A 17,361-nucleotide genomic window follows, 5' to 3' on the forward strand; every position below is an offset into this window, starting at 1 on the left:
CAATCAGCTGCCAAAGTAGCTATAACAGTCATTGTAAGCGAGAACCCCTGCTGTTTAGTCCATAGATAGCCTCCTGCCATCATGGCTACTCTGTTCATTGTACCAGTGATAGAGCTTGGGTGACATCAACTCCCTGAGTTATTCTATTTGGTTGTTGAGCCTAGTGGGGAAGATGGAGGCTCTGAAGCTGCTCCAGGCACATGGACAGCTAAGGAGGTGAGAGAAACCAGACTCAGCTTCAAATACTGAAACACTGCTGTAAGACAGAGCATTGCTGTGTTCTCTTCAAGGAGATCTCCCACTAGAGCAAGGAACCACAGGGAAATTCACAGGTGGGGGTCACCTGAGATATTTAGTACTCCCCCTTCATTATGTAGATGAATATACCTGAGATTCTTCAAGAGCAGAGGACACACTAGTGGTCACCCAGCACTATGTGGGAAAGCAGGGATTTGAACCTAGACCTCCTGTATCACATCAACTCTCAGACATGTTCTGAATTTGCAGGTGATAGAACCCCCAGAGGGCAAAGCCAATGTAGCAGGAAGGGAGTAATTGATTATAGGAAGCACTGCATATTGAGTTCAGAACAATTGTTTCAAAACTGATTTCTGTAAGACTTCTGCGTTGCACAATACCTGGATCTCTGTTCGCACATGGCACATGAAAGAGAATATCTACTTTATACAACTTAGTCATAATATGAGATGTGATTTTTGTTGCCCCCTTCAAAGAAAGTAACAATCTAGATTGGTTAAAAATAGAATCTAGCATAAAGATATAAGGGTGTTCTTTAGAAGCAAAAGTGCAGGATGTGACCAGGTCTAGGGAAAATGGAAACCAAGAACTGGGAACATACAAGGATGCCCTCATCATCTCTCATCTTTGCTCTTTGGCTGTTTTTTCTTTCCTCTCTGCAGACTTTTTTCTCATTATCTCCCCAGCACACATGGTCAAACACGATTATCCCATAGCTCCCAAATTTGCATGCTATGGATCCAGTGACTCATCCCTTGGGTATTAGTGACAATCCCTGAAACCTAGAAGAAGGAATCTGATTGGTCTAGGTAGGGTCAGTGTCACACAGCACAAACATGAGTCCTTCATTTCTGCGGATAAAGAAGAGGAATGACTGGGGGAAAGGCCCAGAGAAGTGGGATTGTTGGCTCATAAGCTAGAAAGCTAACCTAAAAGTTGCTACAATAAAAAATCAGAATTGATTCAGTTAAGAGTGGTATTGAACTCTGTCTTCAAGTGTCACAAGGCTTCCTCAGAGGAATTATTTAACATGTTTCATTAATAATTAAAATGTTCATTTATCAATTGGGAGTTTATTCTTTGCTAGCCACTGTGCATTTTTTATATATATGCATGCCTCATTTTAATTTAATCCCCACAACAACTCCATGGAGTTGGTTTAATTATCTCCGTTTTACAAATTAGGAAACCAAGAGTCTTCAAGATCAAGTAATTTTTCTACTGTGCCTGAAGTTACTCAGGCAGAGGCACCTCCATGTCAGTCTAGCTCCAAAGCCCTTGCTCTTAACCACAAGGGTAATTACAAGTAGATTTTTAGCAGCTGATGCTAGTGTCCAATCCAAATCCTGAAGAGACAGAGGAAACTGAGTTTGACCATTGGGGTCTGGATGGTTGCAAACATTAATTCCAGGAAAAGAAAGGAACTAAGAGTATAAACTTTGCATTGTAGTATTAATTAAATAGAGACTGCTAGAATTCTTATTCTTGGCCTACAATATCTAGAGTTTGATAAGAGTTGACACAAACTCCTCCTCTGCAAATTTGGGTAGGAATAGATGTGCTCTATGTACAGTAAGGGAAGAAAGAGTTTCCCAAAATTGGCTCAAGGATATTAAGTAAACAGTAATTAAACAGGAAACACTCTGACCTCCTACAGTCAAAGAGGGGTTAAATGCTATCATTTGGGATGTCTCAGTGTCCGTAATTTTCCAAAACGGCAGACTGGTTTTCAGTTTGGAGACCAGTTAAGAAGTGACTTTTCCTCACTGCTATGCTCCCCCTTGCACAGTAGAGCAAAAAATAACATAATTGGCACATACAAATGGCAGCTGGTCTGCACATGAGCAAAGAATATATTTTTTTACAAAGTTTTAATTTTTATTGTTCATTTTTTCAGAATAAAAATAAAAATAAATTTTAATAGTCACTTATCCTTGCTCCCAGGTGATTTAACACAACCCCTCTTCACTCTAAAGACTTGGTGTTCCATTGTCAAACACTCAGGAAAGCCTGATTCTGAAGTGCATTGCCTGGGCAGTTTTGTGATGAAACTAATGTGTAGGACCATCGAGTAAGTCTGTGCTTAGCAAGCAGTCATTTCCTAGGGGATTCCCTGTGTGCACAGAACCACAAGGTACACCGCTTCCTCCAACTATCACTGGGTGAAGCATTTCTGAGCCACCAGGTTCTTCACAGCGACCTTCACATCCTTTTTTCTGAGGCTGTAGATGATGGTGTTGAGCATGGGGGTCAGAAGTCCATAGAAGAGGGAGATGAGCTTGTCTGAAATACCTTGCTTGTCTGTCCCCCAGGGTCCTTTGATTTAGGCTTCACATACATGAATAGGATTGTTCCATCGAAGATGACCACCACAGTACAGTGGGCAGAGCAGGTGGAGACTGGCCCTTCTCCCATGGAGATAGTTGCAATGTGTAAAAATTTCAAGGCCCTTTGGGCGCCGCAGCCTGGGACAGACCGGCCATCTGTGCCGGGCTGGGACAATAAGCAGGGTAAACAATGTACGTACACAACTACTGGGCTGGGATGATAGCCAGGGGGCTCAGTGCACGTATGCCACTGATAACCATTTGTGCATGGGAACACTAAATGCTTGCCCTATAAACTCTGTAACTGCTTATATAAACTGCTGAACACCAAGGCCTGGTGAGAGTTCCACCTGTGGAAGGGACGACTTGCCCAGGACGTGTGATTCCCACCCAGCCACATCGATTGACAAGACTCTCCCGGCAGTGGGGCGTGGATGTTGTGAGTAATTAATTTATTGTAAAGTAATTAATCTGATGTGTTCTCTTTTCGGTCAACCTGGTGTTTCTCTTTCCGGTTGATTTGTGTCATTTCCCTTCAGTCGATCTGGTGTTTCCCTTTCCGATCGATCTGATGTTTTTCCCTCTCATTATATGGCCTATTTGAATCTGCTGCTATCTCAGCCAATGTGGATGTTTTCCCTTTCCAGTTGAGCTGGTGTTTTTCCCCTCTTATTATTTGACCTATTCGGATCTGTTTGCGGACTATTGCCTTTACTATCCTCTATATAATAAAATATACCTTCAGTCCGTTTGTTTGGAATAAAAAGTTTCTTTTACATCTCCGATCAAATCCCCAAACCTCTCATAACAGGCTCCTATGGCAAAGGAGAGAAAATTCTGCAGAGCACAGGCTGAGAAGGAGATGGTTTCCTGGGGGGTCAGGAAGCCATCCAGGACTAGAGGGATGGAAGAGGTTGTGTAGCAGGTGTCCAGGAAAGAGAGGTTCCCCAGGAAAAAGTACATGGGCGTGTGCAGGTGGGAGTCAAGTGTGGTCACCAGGATGGGGACCCCGTCGTCCAGTAGGATCACCATGTACATCAGCACGATGAGCACAGAGAACATTTTCTCCAGCTTTGGCTGATCTGACAGCCCCAGCAAGGCAAATCCTGCTACAATGGATTGGTTGGCCACTTCCATTTTAAATTCTCTCTTCTACCCTTAGGAAAACTGAGGACAGCAAACACGTTTAAAAGGATCAATATGTGGGAATTACAATGAGACGCTTCCAGAGGTTACAATTAAATTTACCCTTTGATGTGCCAACTCATAATATCAGCGTCTAAGGGAGAAAATTCACTATCTATTGAAGATATCTTAAAAATCAAGATATATCCATTCACAAGCAGGAAAAGCAGACCCTAGAAATTGAATCAAACCATGATATATGAAAGAATTTTAGCCAGATCAATAGTTAACACACTTGAAGGAAGAGATGTGTAAGATGCAGTAACCCAGTGCAGTGTGTAACGATGGATCTATGTTGGGACCATAAAAGAGAAACCCTGAGGGTGTGCTGCATGGGTCCAGCACTAGCCAGGGAAGTGGGCTCCTCTGGCTAGCCCTACCTGTCCCCAGATTGTCCCTGCAGTGTCCTTGGGGGCTTCAGGCTGTCAGATCAGTGACTCTGACCATAGACATCACCTCACTCTAATTCTGTGCTTGTATAATAATTGTCTGATGAAAATTAGGCTCTGCATGGAGTGCTCTACAGAGAGAATGTGATGAGCAGAGGCCAGGGAGATTAGGGTCTGCCTAGCATTTACATTTGTTACCTGATGCCTGGTTTATATTTGTTTCTTGTGAGTTTGGTTGGTGATCCCCCTTCGCTGCACTGTCAATAAGGAATTTCTGGCCCGTAGACCCTGGAGACACTGACAGAAGCACTTCCACAGCCCCTCTCTCTACCCGTGGCCTTTGTCTACAGCACTGCAGTTCCCTCAGGCTGCTCCAGTCCCCCGGGCCCAGGAGCAGGAATAGAATCCAAGGACAAGTGTCCCTCATGCCTCCCAATGTGAGCATCTGCGACTTTGTGACCAGGCTCTATGCTTTTAGAGCTCCTTTGTAAGTCATAGCTCCTAATGCTGACCCTTCAATATCTGAGCTGATCATTAAAGCTACTGCAATGCCACAGTAGTGCTTTCTCCCCCACAGAACAGCTGACAATTCCACCCAGGCTTGCAGAGGCCTCGCTCATAGGAGGCACTGCAAGCAGGATGTACTTCAGTCACTGTAGAACTGCAGGGCCAGTACATTAGAGAAGACCTCAAGCCTTGACTTCTCATGTTAAAGATGAGGAACCTGAAGCTCAGAGAGGTCCACAGGTGGGGAGGACAGGGCCAGAACTGGAGCCTGGTTCCTCACCTTCCCCCTCAGGCTCCTACCCTCACCACTCGGATTGTATTCTTGCTCCTTTATTTGTGCCAGAGCAGGTCTACTGAGGAGCAAAGGATGGATTATGAAGTCTTGGTCATCCTTGCTTTCCTTAGGACACTCATGAAAAATGGAGGTGTCATGACTTTCTCCAAGATAACTGCCTCGTAGTGGGGCATGGGTGGGTGGGAGTGTCCCTGGGCTTCACACATTGCATCTGTGACTCTTATACTGTTGCTGGAAATAGTTGCCTTGTCCCTCAGACCAGTCTCCCCCGCAGCCTCCCTCCCTGCACAGCCCTCTTTGCATCAGCCTCTTTCCTTCCCTCCCAGCTGGTGAAGAGCTGACCATAGAGGTCACCCTCCCCTTACCCAGTGTGGGGGCCCATCTCAGCTGGGTCTCTTTCTCGTAGGAAGGCAGCCCAGTGAAGTGGGGAGGCTGTTAGTTTATAGGGGCCAGATGAAGTGACGGTCTCTGATGTCACCTGCCAACCGAGGTGCTACCAAGCCATAACAAGCAGGCCATAAAGACCACACCTCTCAGAGCTGCTCCGGCAACACGTGCGTACACACTCTTAACACAGGCACACACTCTTTAACTGTTGCCTGACCTCCTGATATCTCTAAGTGATCCCGGGTGTAGAGGGGTCCAAAGTGCAGCCACAGCTCACAGCTCACAGAAGCTATAGCTGCTCACGATGCCCTTGCCTGACCTTGGGGCTCAGTGAGATGAGGAGACAAAGGCTGACTCGCAAGGCTGAGGCTCAGTCAGGAGCCCAGCCCAGAGGAGGCTGCACTCCACGGCAGGCTGGCAAGCCATGCCCAGCTACTGGGCCCAGCACCGCCTTCTCTGTGCTCTGCACTGCTCTCCAGAGGGTCCCATGATGACTCTCTCAGGAGTTTAGGGCTGGGTTGCTTTGGGGCCTGGCCCTATCCCAGAAGCAATTTAAAGTTTGTTGAGAGGTTCAGAGTTTAGACTCCACCCCATAGACCCAATTAGGCAATCTTGTGAGGTCTACCCAAAGCTCCCCTCTCACTACAAGGAAATCTCATCTTAGAACCTTCTCTGGCCAGGTAATCAGAGTTCTCATGGGCTTTGATCACAACAGTTGGTCCAAAGTGGCTCTGCCATCGACCTGCAAAGAGCCTAGAAGGGAAGGAAGCTGGGCCTTGGTGATTTAAATATTCCTGGGAACTTTGGGCAGACAGATTCCCGGCCACCCAGGCATCTCCTCCCTCCACTCGGTGACCCAGCACTCGCTTGCTCTCTTTCTCTCTGCTGTCACTCTGAGCAATCTCCATGCTGCAAACATGTCACATGTGCCAGGTCTTGTGCCAAGTACCAAAGAGGAGTGGTGGGTGGGGGACATGATGGATTTTTGTCTTCAGAGGACGCCCGGCAGAGTGAGACTCTCTGGAGACTGAGGCATGACTGAGAGTGGCACAAAGCTGTGTAGGAGGCTGGGCACAGGAGGAGCCCGCAGAACCAGCCCAGGAGGAAAGTAACAGGGGTGGAGCAGAGGGTGGCGCTGGCAGACATTTAGGAGGAAGAAATGATAGGATATAGAGATAGATCTGGGGTAGGAGATGCAGAAGAGAGAAAGATCAACAATGGCTAAAATACCAGACCTTGAGGACTGGAAGAAAGACATGGAGGAAGGAAAGAGGAGAGCCTGTCTGGACTGGTGGGCATTGGGTGGCTGCAGTTGTTTCTGTACAACTTTTGGGACCAGCTCCAGGCTGGTTACTGAAAATAAAGATATGACTAAGAAATAGTTTCTGTGGTTGAGGAGTTTATGGCCATTTGGATTTGTTGTATTTGAGATAATGGTGAGACATTAATATTAATAAGAGTTGCCATGAATTTACAACTGTTTTCAAAATCTTGTCTTAGCTAGTGTACTCAAAAAGCCCATGAGGTAGAAGGGCTGACCCGGTGGTGTAGTGGTTAAGTTCACACGGGTCCAGGTTTGCGGGTTCGGATCCCATGCACGGACCTACACCATGCATCAAGCCATGTTGTGGCAGCATCCCATATACAAAATAGAAGACTGGCACAGATGTTAGCTCAGGGACAACCTACTTCAAGCAAAAAAAGAGGAAGATTGGCAAGAGATGTTAGCTCAGGGCCAATCTTCCTCACAAAAACAAATCAACAAAAAAACCCCATGAGGTATGTATGAGGGATACTTGGACATGAGCAGGCAAAGGGACCCTCCTTCGTTGGGCCATAGCACCTTGTGTTCATGATGTCTGTCATCTTTGGCCTCTGTCCTCTAAATGCCAGGAGCCTCCCCCTCCTTCATGTTTGGATTTCTTCAAGGGTTAGGGAATGTTGTGGGGTTCATGGGAGAACAGTGGTTCAGTCGGGCCTCATGGCTGAACAGGCACTGGAATGTCCATCATGGTCTGAGTGGCTCCTGCTGGCCCCTCTGTGTCAGAGCTCGATGTTCCCCAACTCTGGGGTTCTGCCATGTTGGAGACTCAACCACTCTGGCCTTGCTTCTCTTACTCAAGCTGGGACTAATTACCCCCTACTCTCCTCCCTGTGACTCAGCTTCAGCTACCACAGGTGAGGCTTCTTCTCACTGCCTTCGCTCTTGTGTTACTCTGGTTTCTCCTTCCTCTCCTTCCTTACACCGGCTGCTGACTGTCCTGGTGTTTTAAGTTCAAGCTCCTGAGAGACAGATCTAAGGGGTTTGGTTGGTCCTTATCCAGTATAGGCCACCAGAGAGCCCATATGCTGACTTCCCCTGGGACAGGTGTCTACCTGGTCCAGTCAGGCGAGTGCTGTGGCCCTGGTGCCTTGTGGTACAGAGCATGGAAACGATGTGAGGAACCTTCTCAGAAGGAGAATGTGGGTATACCCAGTAAGTGAGGCTTCCTGGAATGAAGCAGCAAATCAGGCAAATATCATTTTCTTGATCCAGCATTCACACATCAGAAATTACACACTCACTTCTCCACTTAGTGTTGCTGCAAGAACACTTCCCTTCCATGAAGAGGCAAAGCTTTGGCCCCCTCACCTTCCCTGGAGACAACTTCCCCCTCCTGCCACTTCCATTTTCCCTCTTCAGGAAACTTCTGTTTCTCTGACCTTATACACCTGATTCCAGTCCTGGTTTTAGTTCACAATGGTGGTGGCTCTTTTCTGCCTTCACAGAGAATGTGCTGTCACTCACAGTTCCTGACGAATCTCAGTGCTCTGAGCAGGATCAGAATCTTTAGAGCAGGGATCTGGTCACAGACCTGTGAATTCCATGGGGTATCCTGCCCACATTTGTCCTCAGGATGCCACAGTAAACAGATGCCTCCCGGGAGATGCTGGGGTCATTGGGGTCCAGACCACCCCTTTGGTCACTCCACTCGTCTTTGGCAAACTCTCATTTACACACACACAAACACTCTCACACATGGAGTAAGGAGATTTCTGACACGCAAAGCTTTGTCTTGGCCAATTAAAACCCAACTATCCCCTGGCTGGTCTGTCTGAGACTTCTCTAGGCAGTGAGGAGAAATTAGGAGAAACACTTTCAGCAAAACCTCAACTCTCAACGCCCTGAGACCCCCACACTGCGTTAGTGAGAAGTCTAGCCCAGTGCTCCTCGTGTGTGACTGACAGATGAGCAGCATCAGCATCCCTTGGGAACTAGTTAATGATGCAGATTCCTGGGCCCCTCCCTGGACCTGCAGAATTGGAGTCTCGGGAGGTGGGTCCCAGCCATCCACGGGCACGCATGTGTGTGCACGCGTGCGTGTGTTTTCAATCTGTGTTTTAATAAGTCCTCCAGATGATTCTGATGTATGCTGATGTCTGAGAAACATTGGTCTATCCAGATTTTTCCTAGGATTAGGATCTCAGTTATTACTTTTAAGGAATCTGAGTGGAGGGAGAGTACGTTTTATGAATGATCCGAGCAGCTGCCTGTAATTCCTCTGCTCTGGAGTCGGCTGCTCTTTCAGTCCCTGCTTGCCCCAACCCCTGATCTTTGACCCTTGCCCACACCCCTGCTGACCTCTAGGTCACTGGTCTCTGGGGCCTTTCCTTCCTGCCAGCAGAAACCTCCTTCCCATCCTCAGGATCCACTTTATTAGGGGGTTCTCACAACAGAGCGGACGGGCCCTAAAGGCCAGAGATCAAGGAAACCATGTCGATTTTATGAATTTGCATTTCATGGGGCCTCCAACAGTCTCCCGCGGTCGTGCAGTTAGAGCTGTGTCTAGAGACAGCAGAGAAGTGCCAGCATCTCCAGGGGTCCAGCCACTCTCTCGAAGTGATGAGTCTCCTGCTCAGACATCCCCGCATCTCTACCTGGATGTTCTTCAAACATGCTATGTCCCAAACAGAATTCATCTTCTCCCCTAAAACCAGCAACTTGGTCAATATTCTCTACTTTGGTGGTGTCACCATTATCCACTCATCATCTGAGCAAGAAATATTGACTCTACCCTCTTTCCTGCCTGCTATATCCAACCAAACTCTAATATTGTGTTTTGTATCTACCAAATGTTTCTTGAATCCCCCCATCTTCACCAGCCCTCAATCACTTCCCTAGTTGTTGGAAGTATCTTCACTTGCCAGAAGTGTTTCCCTATCTCTTCAGTTCTTGTCCTCCTGCCCCCAATCTTCCTTCTACTTTGTGCCCAGAACGATCAACCTAAGATGCAAATTTGATCATGTCAGACTGTTACTTAAAACCCCTGAGCGCTCCCCATCCCCTACAGGAGAAAGTCCTAACTCTTAGGATGCCCAAAAAGACAGCCCAGCTCTGGCCCCTGCCTTCCTCCCTATCAGCAGCACCTGCCCCTTTGTGCTCCAGCAACACTGCTCTGCTGGTCACTCCCCACCCTTTGTTTATGTCGCCCCTCTGCCTGTGATGATTCCACACTTCCCTTCGTCAGGCAGATTGCCATTCATCCCTTCCAGTGGTGTGCTGGTAAATGTTTAGCAACCGGATCTCCAGGTTAAAAAAAGCCCTGATCTGGCTGGCCCAGTGGCACAAGCGGTTAAGTGTGCGTGCTCTGCTGCAGCGGCCCGGGGTTCGCCGGTTCGGATCCCGGGCACTCACCGATGCACCGCTTGGCAAGCCATTCTGTGGCGGCGTCCCATATAAAGTGGAGGAAGATGGGCACGGATGTTAGCCCAGAGCCAATCTTCCTTAGCAAAAAAAAGAGGAGGCTTGGCAGATGTTAGCACAGAGCTAATCTTCCTCACACACACACACACAAAAAAGCCCTGATCTGGAGCATTTGCTGATTCCTGTGGTGTAAACACTCCCATGATGGCCAATGTCAAGCTACCAATGAAGTCACTGAGTGGGAGTTGGGAGGAGATGTGCACAACTGTAAGCCAGCTCCAGCACACCACAGACCTCAGTCACCCCCTCCGGGAAGTCTGCCCCTGCCTCCCTCTGGGCTTTCACGACAGTGGGGGCATTCCCCTTATCCCGCGCTTCCTACCTCCTTTCGTAATTAACTTTTCATGTGCCTCTTTCTTGCCACTGGAGGGTGCACTCTGGAAGGCGGAAACCGTAGTTACTCTGCACATTTCTGCCTTCTCTGCAGTACACACTCAATAGTTGTTTTCTGAATAAAGTAATGTACCCGTTCTCTGGACCCATCCCTGTTCTGGGTCACGTTCTGTCAGCGACTCCCATGAGGTCTGGGAACATATGCACAGATGATACGAAGCTGAAAGGACGTGACTTAGATGAACGCCAAGTGAGGGCTGAGGAAAAACACAGCAGGTGGCCCCAAGGCGCCTAAACCAACAAGTTGAAAATTTAGAGGGAGAGTATGTCTTTCATTCAGAGCACCCCCAAAGAACCAAGCACAGACTTGGGGTGATGGGGCTTGGCACAGCACAGGAGAAAAGACTTGGGTGTCTGAATGAGTCATGTAATCACTGGCCAGCAGGCTGTTGGGCTGTTAATGGGATTATGATGTTCAGACGGAAGGAAGGAAGGAAGGAAGGAAGGGAGAGAGGGAGGGAGGGAAGGAGGGAGGAGGGAGGAAGGGAGGAAGGAAGGAAGAGAGAAAAAGAGGGAGGGAGGCAGCAGGCAGCAAACTCCCTCCAGTGCCTTCAGCATAATTGGATCTTGGGGACGTTATCCCAGGAGAATACAAAGTGTCTAAACTGAGTACAACTTACTTTCCAAACTTTAAATGACTTCAGAGACTAAAATGGTCCTGAAGAACAAACTGGAATTTAAATTATCTTCCAAGAGCAACAGCCAGCCCCTTGGAGATTGTGCCCTGCGCGCACAGGCAGGTGGAGGGAGAGGACTGCTGGACCCCTCACCTGTCACACGTCCTGAGGCCTCACCTGGCGCTTCAGACCCAGGGTCACTATTTCTCACATGTGTCCTCTTCCCAACCCTTAGGAAACGGATCATTCTTGCTCACCATGTTTCTGGTAAAGGTAAGTCTGGGTTTTGATCCTATCAAAATTTTCGTTAGCACAGCTGCATTTCTGCCGTCAGGCTTGATTGTAACGGGATGGGGGCTTGGGAAGAGGAGACAGGAAGCCCTTCCATTGGCACGATGTTGTCCTCACGGAATCAAATAGACCCGTCAAACTGCAGGAGTCTCTAAGCTGTCTGGCCTCACCCGCTTTGTGCAGAGGGGAAAGGCCTTGCCCAGGACCACACAGCTTCAGTCTTCCCCCCGCAGTTTTCCCTCCTCTATTAAACTGGGGATCTTTCTCCTTCCGTAGTTAAAAATCCAAAGTCCAGCAATAATAACGAGCCATGTTTCTGGCTCTGGTGGTGATGACATGGAGGGAATATTTTCTTCACACGACCCAGGTTCTTGGGAGAGGCTGGAGGGCTGGCCGACACAGTGAAAACCCCGCCTGGGCTGCTTTACTGCTCCAGCACGTGCACCACAGGTGCCCGTGTGTCCTGGGCATCTTGGCCGTCCTTAAGCTCGGGGCTGTTATCAGCACTGACCAGCCTTTGTAGTCAATTCATGGATGGTACATTTGCCTCTAAGAGATGGATCAATTTTGCAAGGCCCTGGGAGAAAAGGGGAGACTGATGCTTGTTTATGTCTATGCTGAAGCCAAGCTATTTCCGGATATTTGGAGGGCTGTCTGGGGAAGAGGGATTAAAGTTGCAAAGGAGCAGATTTCAGCTCACTATCAAAGGACAACTACCTTAAAGTGAAATGAGCCTCGTTAGGAGGTTCATCACAGCACCCCACGTCACTCAGGGCATCAGGTTCAGGCTGGGGCACCCTGAGGAATGCAGGAAGGGGCTTTCTACATTGGAAAGGGAGCAGATTGCCAAATAGACCCTAAATCCTGTTGTCAGTAGCATTAGAGTGATTATTAGGGATGACAATGTAACTACTTGTTTGTATGACTATTCTTCTCACTCTGTCACCCCCCCCCATTCCCCTCTCCTCCCCAACCCCTGTTAGATGTTGTGTCAGGGGCTCTGCCTGTCATTGCTGTGTTCCTGGCATCTAGAATTATGCCCGTCCCAGAGCAGACACTCAATAAATGTCTGTCGACCTGACCTGAATTATGACGGCACTGCCTTTGTAACAGCTATGACGCTGAGCAACAGAGGAGTGGCTCAGAGCTCCCCAGGCAGGAAATGCCCCTGCACCATCAAGGAGGGGGCTGGATTATGGAAAGATGGACATCTGGGAAGTTCATGAGAATTTCAGATACAGAGCAAATAAAACAGAATGCCCAACACCCTCAGTGTTGCCAACAAGTTTTTTTACTGGTCCAGAATAAATCCCAGTTTGGGGACCACTTAGAAGTCTGAGGAGAGATTTCAGCTTCCTATAAGGAAGAGCTGACAGAGCAGGACTCCAGGATCTGCGAAGAGTCTCAGGGGGAAGCCAGTGCCTCTGGTGCAGGCAGGTGGAGAATGAAGAGAGGGGATATTCAGTCAGAACTCTCCTTCTACTTGGCCACAGCACACAAGTGGCCCTCTAGCTGCCCCAGATGTACAAAAGGATCAACAGGATGCTAAGACCTTGGCACTGCGGTCTGGGCTAATTCTCTCAGACGGTGACACTAGGGCAGAGGAGCCCTCAGCTCCCACCTTCGCCAAGGAAAGGGACGCTTGAGTTTCTGTTTCTCCTATTGGTTTTCATTTATGTTGTCTTGTCTCCTATGTGCCATATTCTTTTTTAATGTGTTCCAGATGTTGTATTTGTGAAATGATTTGTAGAAATGATTTAAAGACTGGGGTGATGTTACCTTCCTTCAGAGTGGATTTATGTTTGCTTCTGTTGGGTGTTTGGGAGCACTGAAAACCTGGGGCCACTTCAGTCCAATCTCAGGGCTTGAGAAGGCATGAAGCTGAGCTCCGGCATCTGGAAATGCATGTTTCCTCCTGATTCACTCTTATTCCCATGGTGCTGCCCTTTGGGAGCCCCTTCCAGAGGGAGGAGGTTTAGTAAGGGGCAACTTCATGGTGGGCCTTGCTCCCCACCTCCAGGAGGCTTCTCAGACTCTCAGTGCCACCTCCAGAAGCTGCAAATGCCCTAGTTGAAACATAGCTTCAAATGCTGGTCTTACTTCTCCGAGTTCCTGTTTTTTCCCAGAATCATGACCCATGATTTCTTGTTGTCTTCTTACCTTGCTAATGCTTTACACAGATGTTTTATATAGTTTGTCCAGTTTTTCTAACTGTCATCTGCAGGAGAGTTAATCCAAATTAACTCGTTTATTCTTCCTGGAAGCAGAAGTTAAATATTGATCTTTACTACATTTTCTCCAGAATTCTTTAGAGATGACTGAATTGTTGGAGCTATTCTTCACTTGCTCAGCAGGGTGGGGATTTTCGCTTGGCTGCCCAGGTACTTTTGGTGTCAGAGAGTGTTGAGGTTGACCTCAGAGAGTTCCTGCAGGTGACAGAGCAGATGCACAATGGACAAGTCCAATTGGACCTCCCCCGTGGTGGGGTTCATTCTCCTGGGCCTCTCAGCCCACCCAAAGCTGGAGACAATGTTCTTTGTGCTCATCCTGCTGAGGTACATGGGGATCCTGCTGGGCAACAGGGTCCTCATCCTGGTGACCACCCTTGACTTCCGCCTGCACACACCCATGTACTTCTTCCTGGGAAACCTGTCCTTCCTGGACATCTGCTACACAACCTCCTCAGTCCCCCTCATTCTCAACAGCTTCCTGACCTCCAGGAAAACCACCTTCTTCTCAGCCTGTGCCGTGCAAATGTTTCTTTCCTTTGCCATGGGAGCCACAGAGTGTGTGCTCCTGAGAGTGATGGCGTTTGATCGCTATGTGGCCATTTGCAACCCCCTTAGGTACCCCGGGGTCATGAGCAAGGTTGCCTACGTGTCCATGGCTGCTCGCTCCTGGGCAGCTGGTATCACAAACTCTGTAGTTCAGACATCCCAGGCCATGAGGCTGCCCTTTTGTGGGGACAATGTCAGCAACCACTTCACCTGTGAGATCCTGGCTGTCCTGAAGTTGGCTGACATCTCCATCAATGTGATCAGCATGGTTGTGGCCAACATGATCTTTCTTGCAATCCCAGTCCTATTCATTTTTGTCTCCTACGTGTTCATCATTGCTACCATCCTGCAGATCCCCTCAGCTGAGGGGAGGGCTTTTTCCTCCCACCTGTCCACCTCACAGTCGTGGTCGTCTTCTATGGGATCATCCTCTTTGTGTACAGGAAGCCCAAGTCCAAGGATCTGCTGGAGGTAGACAAACAGGACTTTTCAGACAAGATCATTTCCCTCTTCTATGGGGTGGTGACCCCCATGCTCAACCCCATCATCTACAGCTTGAGGAACAAGGACGTAAAGCCTGCTGTGAAGAACTTGGTGAGTCAGAAACGCCTGACTGAGTGACTGTCACAGATTCCCAGACTGCCAGAATGCAAGGCCTCTGAATTCCTCATTGTACTCATGGGAAAATGGTAGCCCAGAGAAGTCCTTGGGCTGTCAGTGGAAAGAGCCTCTTCGTTTCTGGTGCTGCTGATTAGTTAGTTGGCTTCACACAGAACCACACTGTATCATATCATAGCTATCTTTTGCTGCCCAAATCTCAAATCCTCTGATACCAGAATTGGATGGCTATCCATAAAGAGTTATAGATGTGGTCAAAAGAGAGAAACAAAAATCTTAATGGTACTGAGACCTTAGAGTATGCTATTTTTTCCCATGCAGAACTGCTCTTGTTCTGTTTTGCATTGGTCTCATCCCAGAGACTTTTGCTCTACCTGACGTAGGGATAAATTGGAAAATGTCATCTGCCTCAACACACAATAGTGGTCATTAGCACCATGGCAGAAATTCCGCTCAAATCTTAGTACTAGAAATAGTGAGACTTATCGTGAGCAGCTGCTCTGTTTTGATCTAATGGACACCAAAAATCTTGTCATTTACTGCATTCTCCTCTTTTTCTATTTTTTTTTTTTTTTGCATGGGATTGTCTTTATTGTCTTTATTGTCACTGCAGGGATGCTTGGAGGCAAACATGCCGGCCCGCTGCAGCAGTCATAGAGTGCTGCATGACTGGGTGCCCACAGCTCCCAAACTTTTGTCCATGCAACCGACATGGCACATGGGTAGCAGTTACCCCCAGCACACACTCCAGGAATATGCTGCATTGTGACGAAACCCCAAAAGGATTGTGAGGAAGCAAATGCAAAAGTTATTCTCAAGCCCAGAACTAATAAGAGGCAGCACTAACAGGTACTCCCTACCATCTGTGGCTCAGGTAAGATGGGCCATGCGGCCAGGATAGCTCCCAGAGCTCTAAGTCCATGACTTTCTCCTGCGCTTAAGGGACGTAGTGAAATAGGAGTGAAACTTTCTGTATTACAGCGATTATTTTTAATCCACTTTATGTTTGTAAAAGTCAGTTATTACCAAACTTTGGTCCTTTAACATGATTAGTCTGTAGCAGATTGTTTTCTCTTTTTCTTTCCTGTCCCTTCCTTCCTCATTCCTATGTTAAATCAGCTCCCTCCCCCTCCTGGTTGATAGTTCCCTCCACAGTTGTTGTATTCATTTTCTATTGCTGCCTAACAAATCACCACAACTCAGCAGCTTAAAGCAACCCCCATTTATTAGTTCACAATTCTGGAGGTCAGAAATCCAGCATGGCGTGCCTTGGTTCTTTCCTCAGGGTATCCATCAGCTGAAATCAAGGTGGCAGCTGGAGTGAGTTCTCGTCTGGAGGATCTGAGGAAAAACCCCCTTTCAAGCTCATTCACGCTGGCAAAATTCAGCACCTTACAGCTATGGGACTGAGGTCCCCATTTCCTTGCTACATGGCCCCCACCATCTCCAAGTCAGCAATGGTGCATCAAATCCTTTTAGTGCTTTGAATCTCTGATGTCCCCTTCTGTCACTAGCTAGAGAAAAACTCTCTGCTTTTAAAGGGTTTGTGATTAGGTCAGACCCACCTGGATCATCTCCCCGTGTTGAGGCCAACTATGTCCTATAACATAACCCAATCGTGGGAGTAAAGTCCTCATTTTCACAAGCCTGGGGATTACTTAAGGTGTGTACACCAGGGGAGAGAAACCTTGGGGGCATCTTAGAGTCCTTCCTACCACAGCTGTAACCCCTGCGCTTCTGGGCTATCCTTGTGAGTGGGCTTCCACGGCATTAAAGAAAGCCTGGGGCAGAGAAGCAGAAAGATAGATGGCACAATTTTGAGGTGGGACACTGTTAGCTCAAGGTGAGTCTAACTTGCATAAACTGTCCCCATAGCTGTGGCTGAAATCAGAGGTGGACTGAGAGATTATGAAGTGAGATACCATAGCATTTGCTAATTATGGATAGATCCATAGAGCCAAGCTCATGTCACATCCTAAAGATGTCATAGAGCTTGCCCTATCCACATTCCCTTCTAAACGGAACTGTCCCACCTTCAGTCCAGTGACACTTTCAGTCATCCTACAGGCCAAGTTCACTGGACCAGAGCAACTGACCCATGAGGAGTTAATCTGGAGATTTGAAGGTAATATATCTGACTGAAGTGAAAGAATGAAGTAGGCTAATTAGATTTATCTTTGGGGAATTTGGAACTGGGAAACAGGGAGACTAAATCAGTTTAGTGAGACCCAAATCTGAAAGGATCCATCAAAGAATCCATGAGGTAGTGGTGAAGCTATGGGCGTGGAGTGGGAAGCAAAGCAGATGAAGCCTGTTAGAAGAGAGAAAAGAAAGAAACAGATATAGAAAGCGTCTGTCTCATTAATTGAGGAGATTTGGAAGGTGAACCCACAAACTCTGCTTCTGAGATTCCTGGAGCTTCCTGCTGTCAAGAACTCTCTCCATCTCTACAATCCTTTAGCTTTGCTCTGCTAAGAATCCTGTTTTTTGATTTATATGATTCCACCAATTGCTCCAAATGCATCTTTATTTAGAACCATGACAACAGTAAAACTTTCCTTGAGCTAGCTTAG

The 17,361-nt window shown here is 47.7% G+C and overlaps 1 protein-coding gene and 1 pseudogene across 1 annotated transcript; one reads left to right on the plus strand and one right to left on the minus strand.

The window, feature by feature from the left end:
• Positions 1-1,063: 1,063 nt before the first annotated feature.
• LOC131393767 (putative olfactory receptor 13C6) lies at positions 1,064-3,722 on the minus strand. The gene is made up of 2 exons (XM_058524805.1): positions 3,385-3,722; positions 1,064-1,109 (listed from the first exon to the last, which is right to left on the minus strand). Exons 1-2 carry the CDS (start codon positions 3,720-3,722, stop codon positions 1,064-1,066), a joined length of 384 nt encoding a protein of 127 aa, XP_058380788.1.
• Positions 3,723-13,844: 10,122 nt separating this feature from the next.
• On the plus strand, positions 13,845-14,791 carry LOC131393649 (olfactory receptor 13C7-like; annotated as a pseudogene).
• Positions 14,792-17,361: the final 2,570 nt, after the last annotated feature.

This window comes from Diceros bicornis, chromosome 28 (assembly GCF_020826845.1).
Source record: "Diceros bicornis minor isolate mBicDic1 chromosome 28, mDicBic1.mat.cur, whole genome shotgun sequence".
Classification (NCBI taxonomy): domain Eukaryota; kingdom Metazoa; phylum Chordata; class Mammalia; order Perissodactyla; family Rhinocerotidae; genus Diceros; species Diceros bicornis.

Bases quoted from the DNA above. Each gene is read 5' to 3' on its own strand.
- LOC131393767 (XM_058524805.1), bottom strand. From the start codon at position 3,722: ATGGAAGTGGCCAACCAATCCATTGTAGCAGGATTTGCCTTGCTGGGG. The intron at 1,110-3,384 runs GTTTGGGGATTT...CTTTATCCGCAG, and splicing joins ATAGGAGCCTGTTATGAGAG to AAATGAAGGACTCATGTTTG.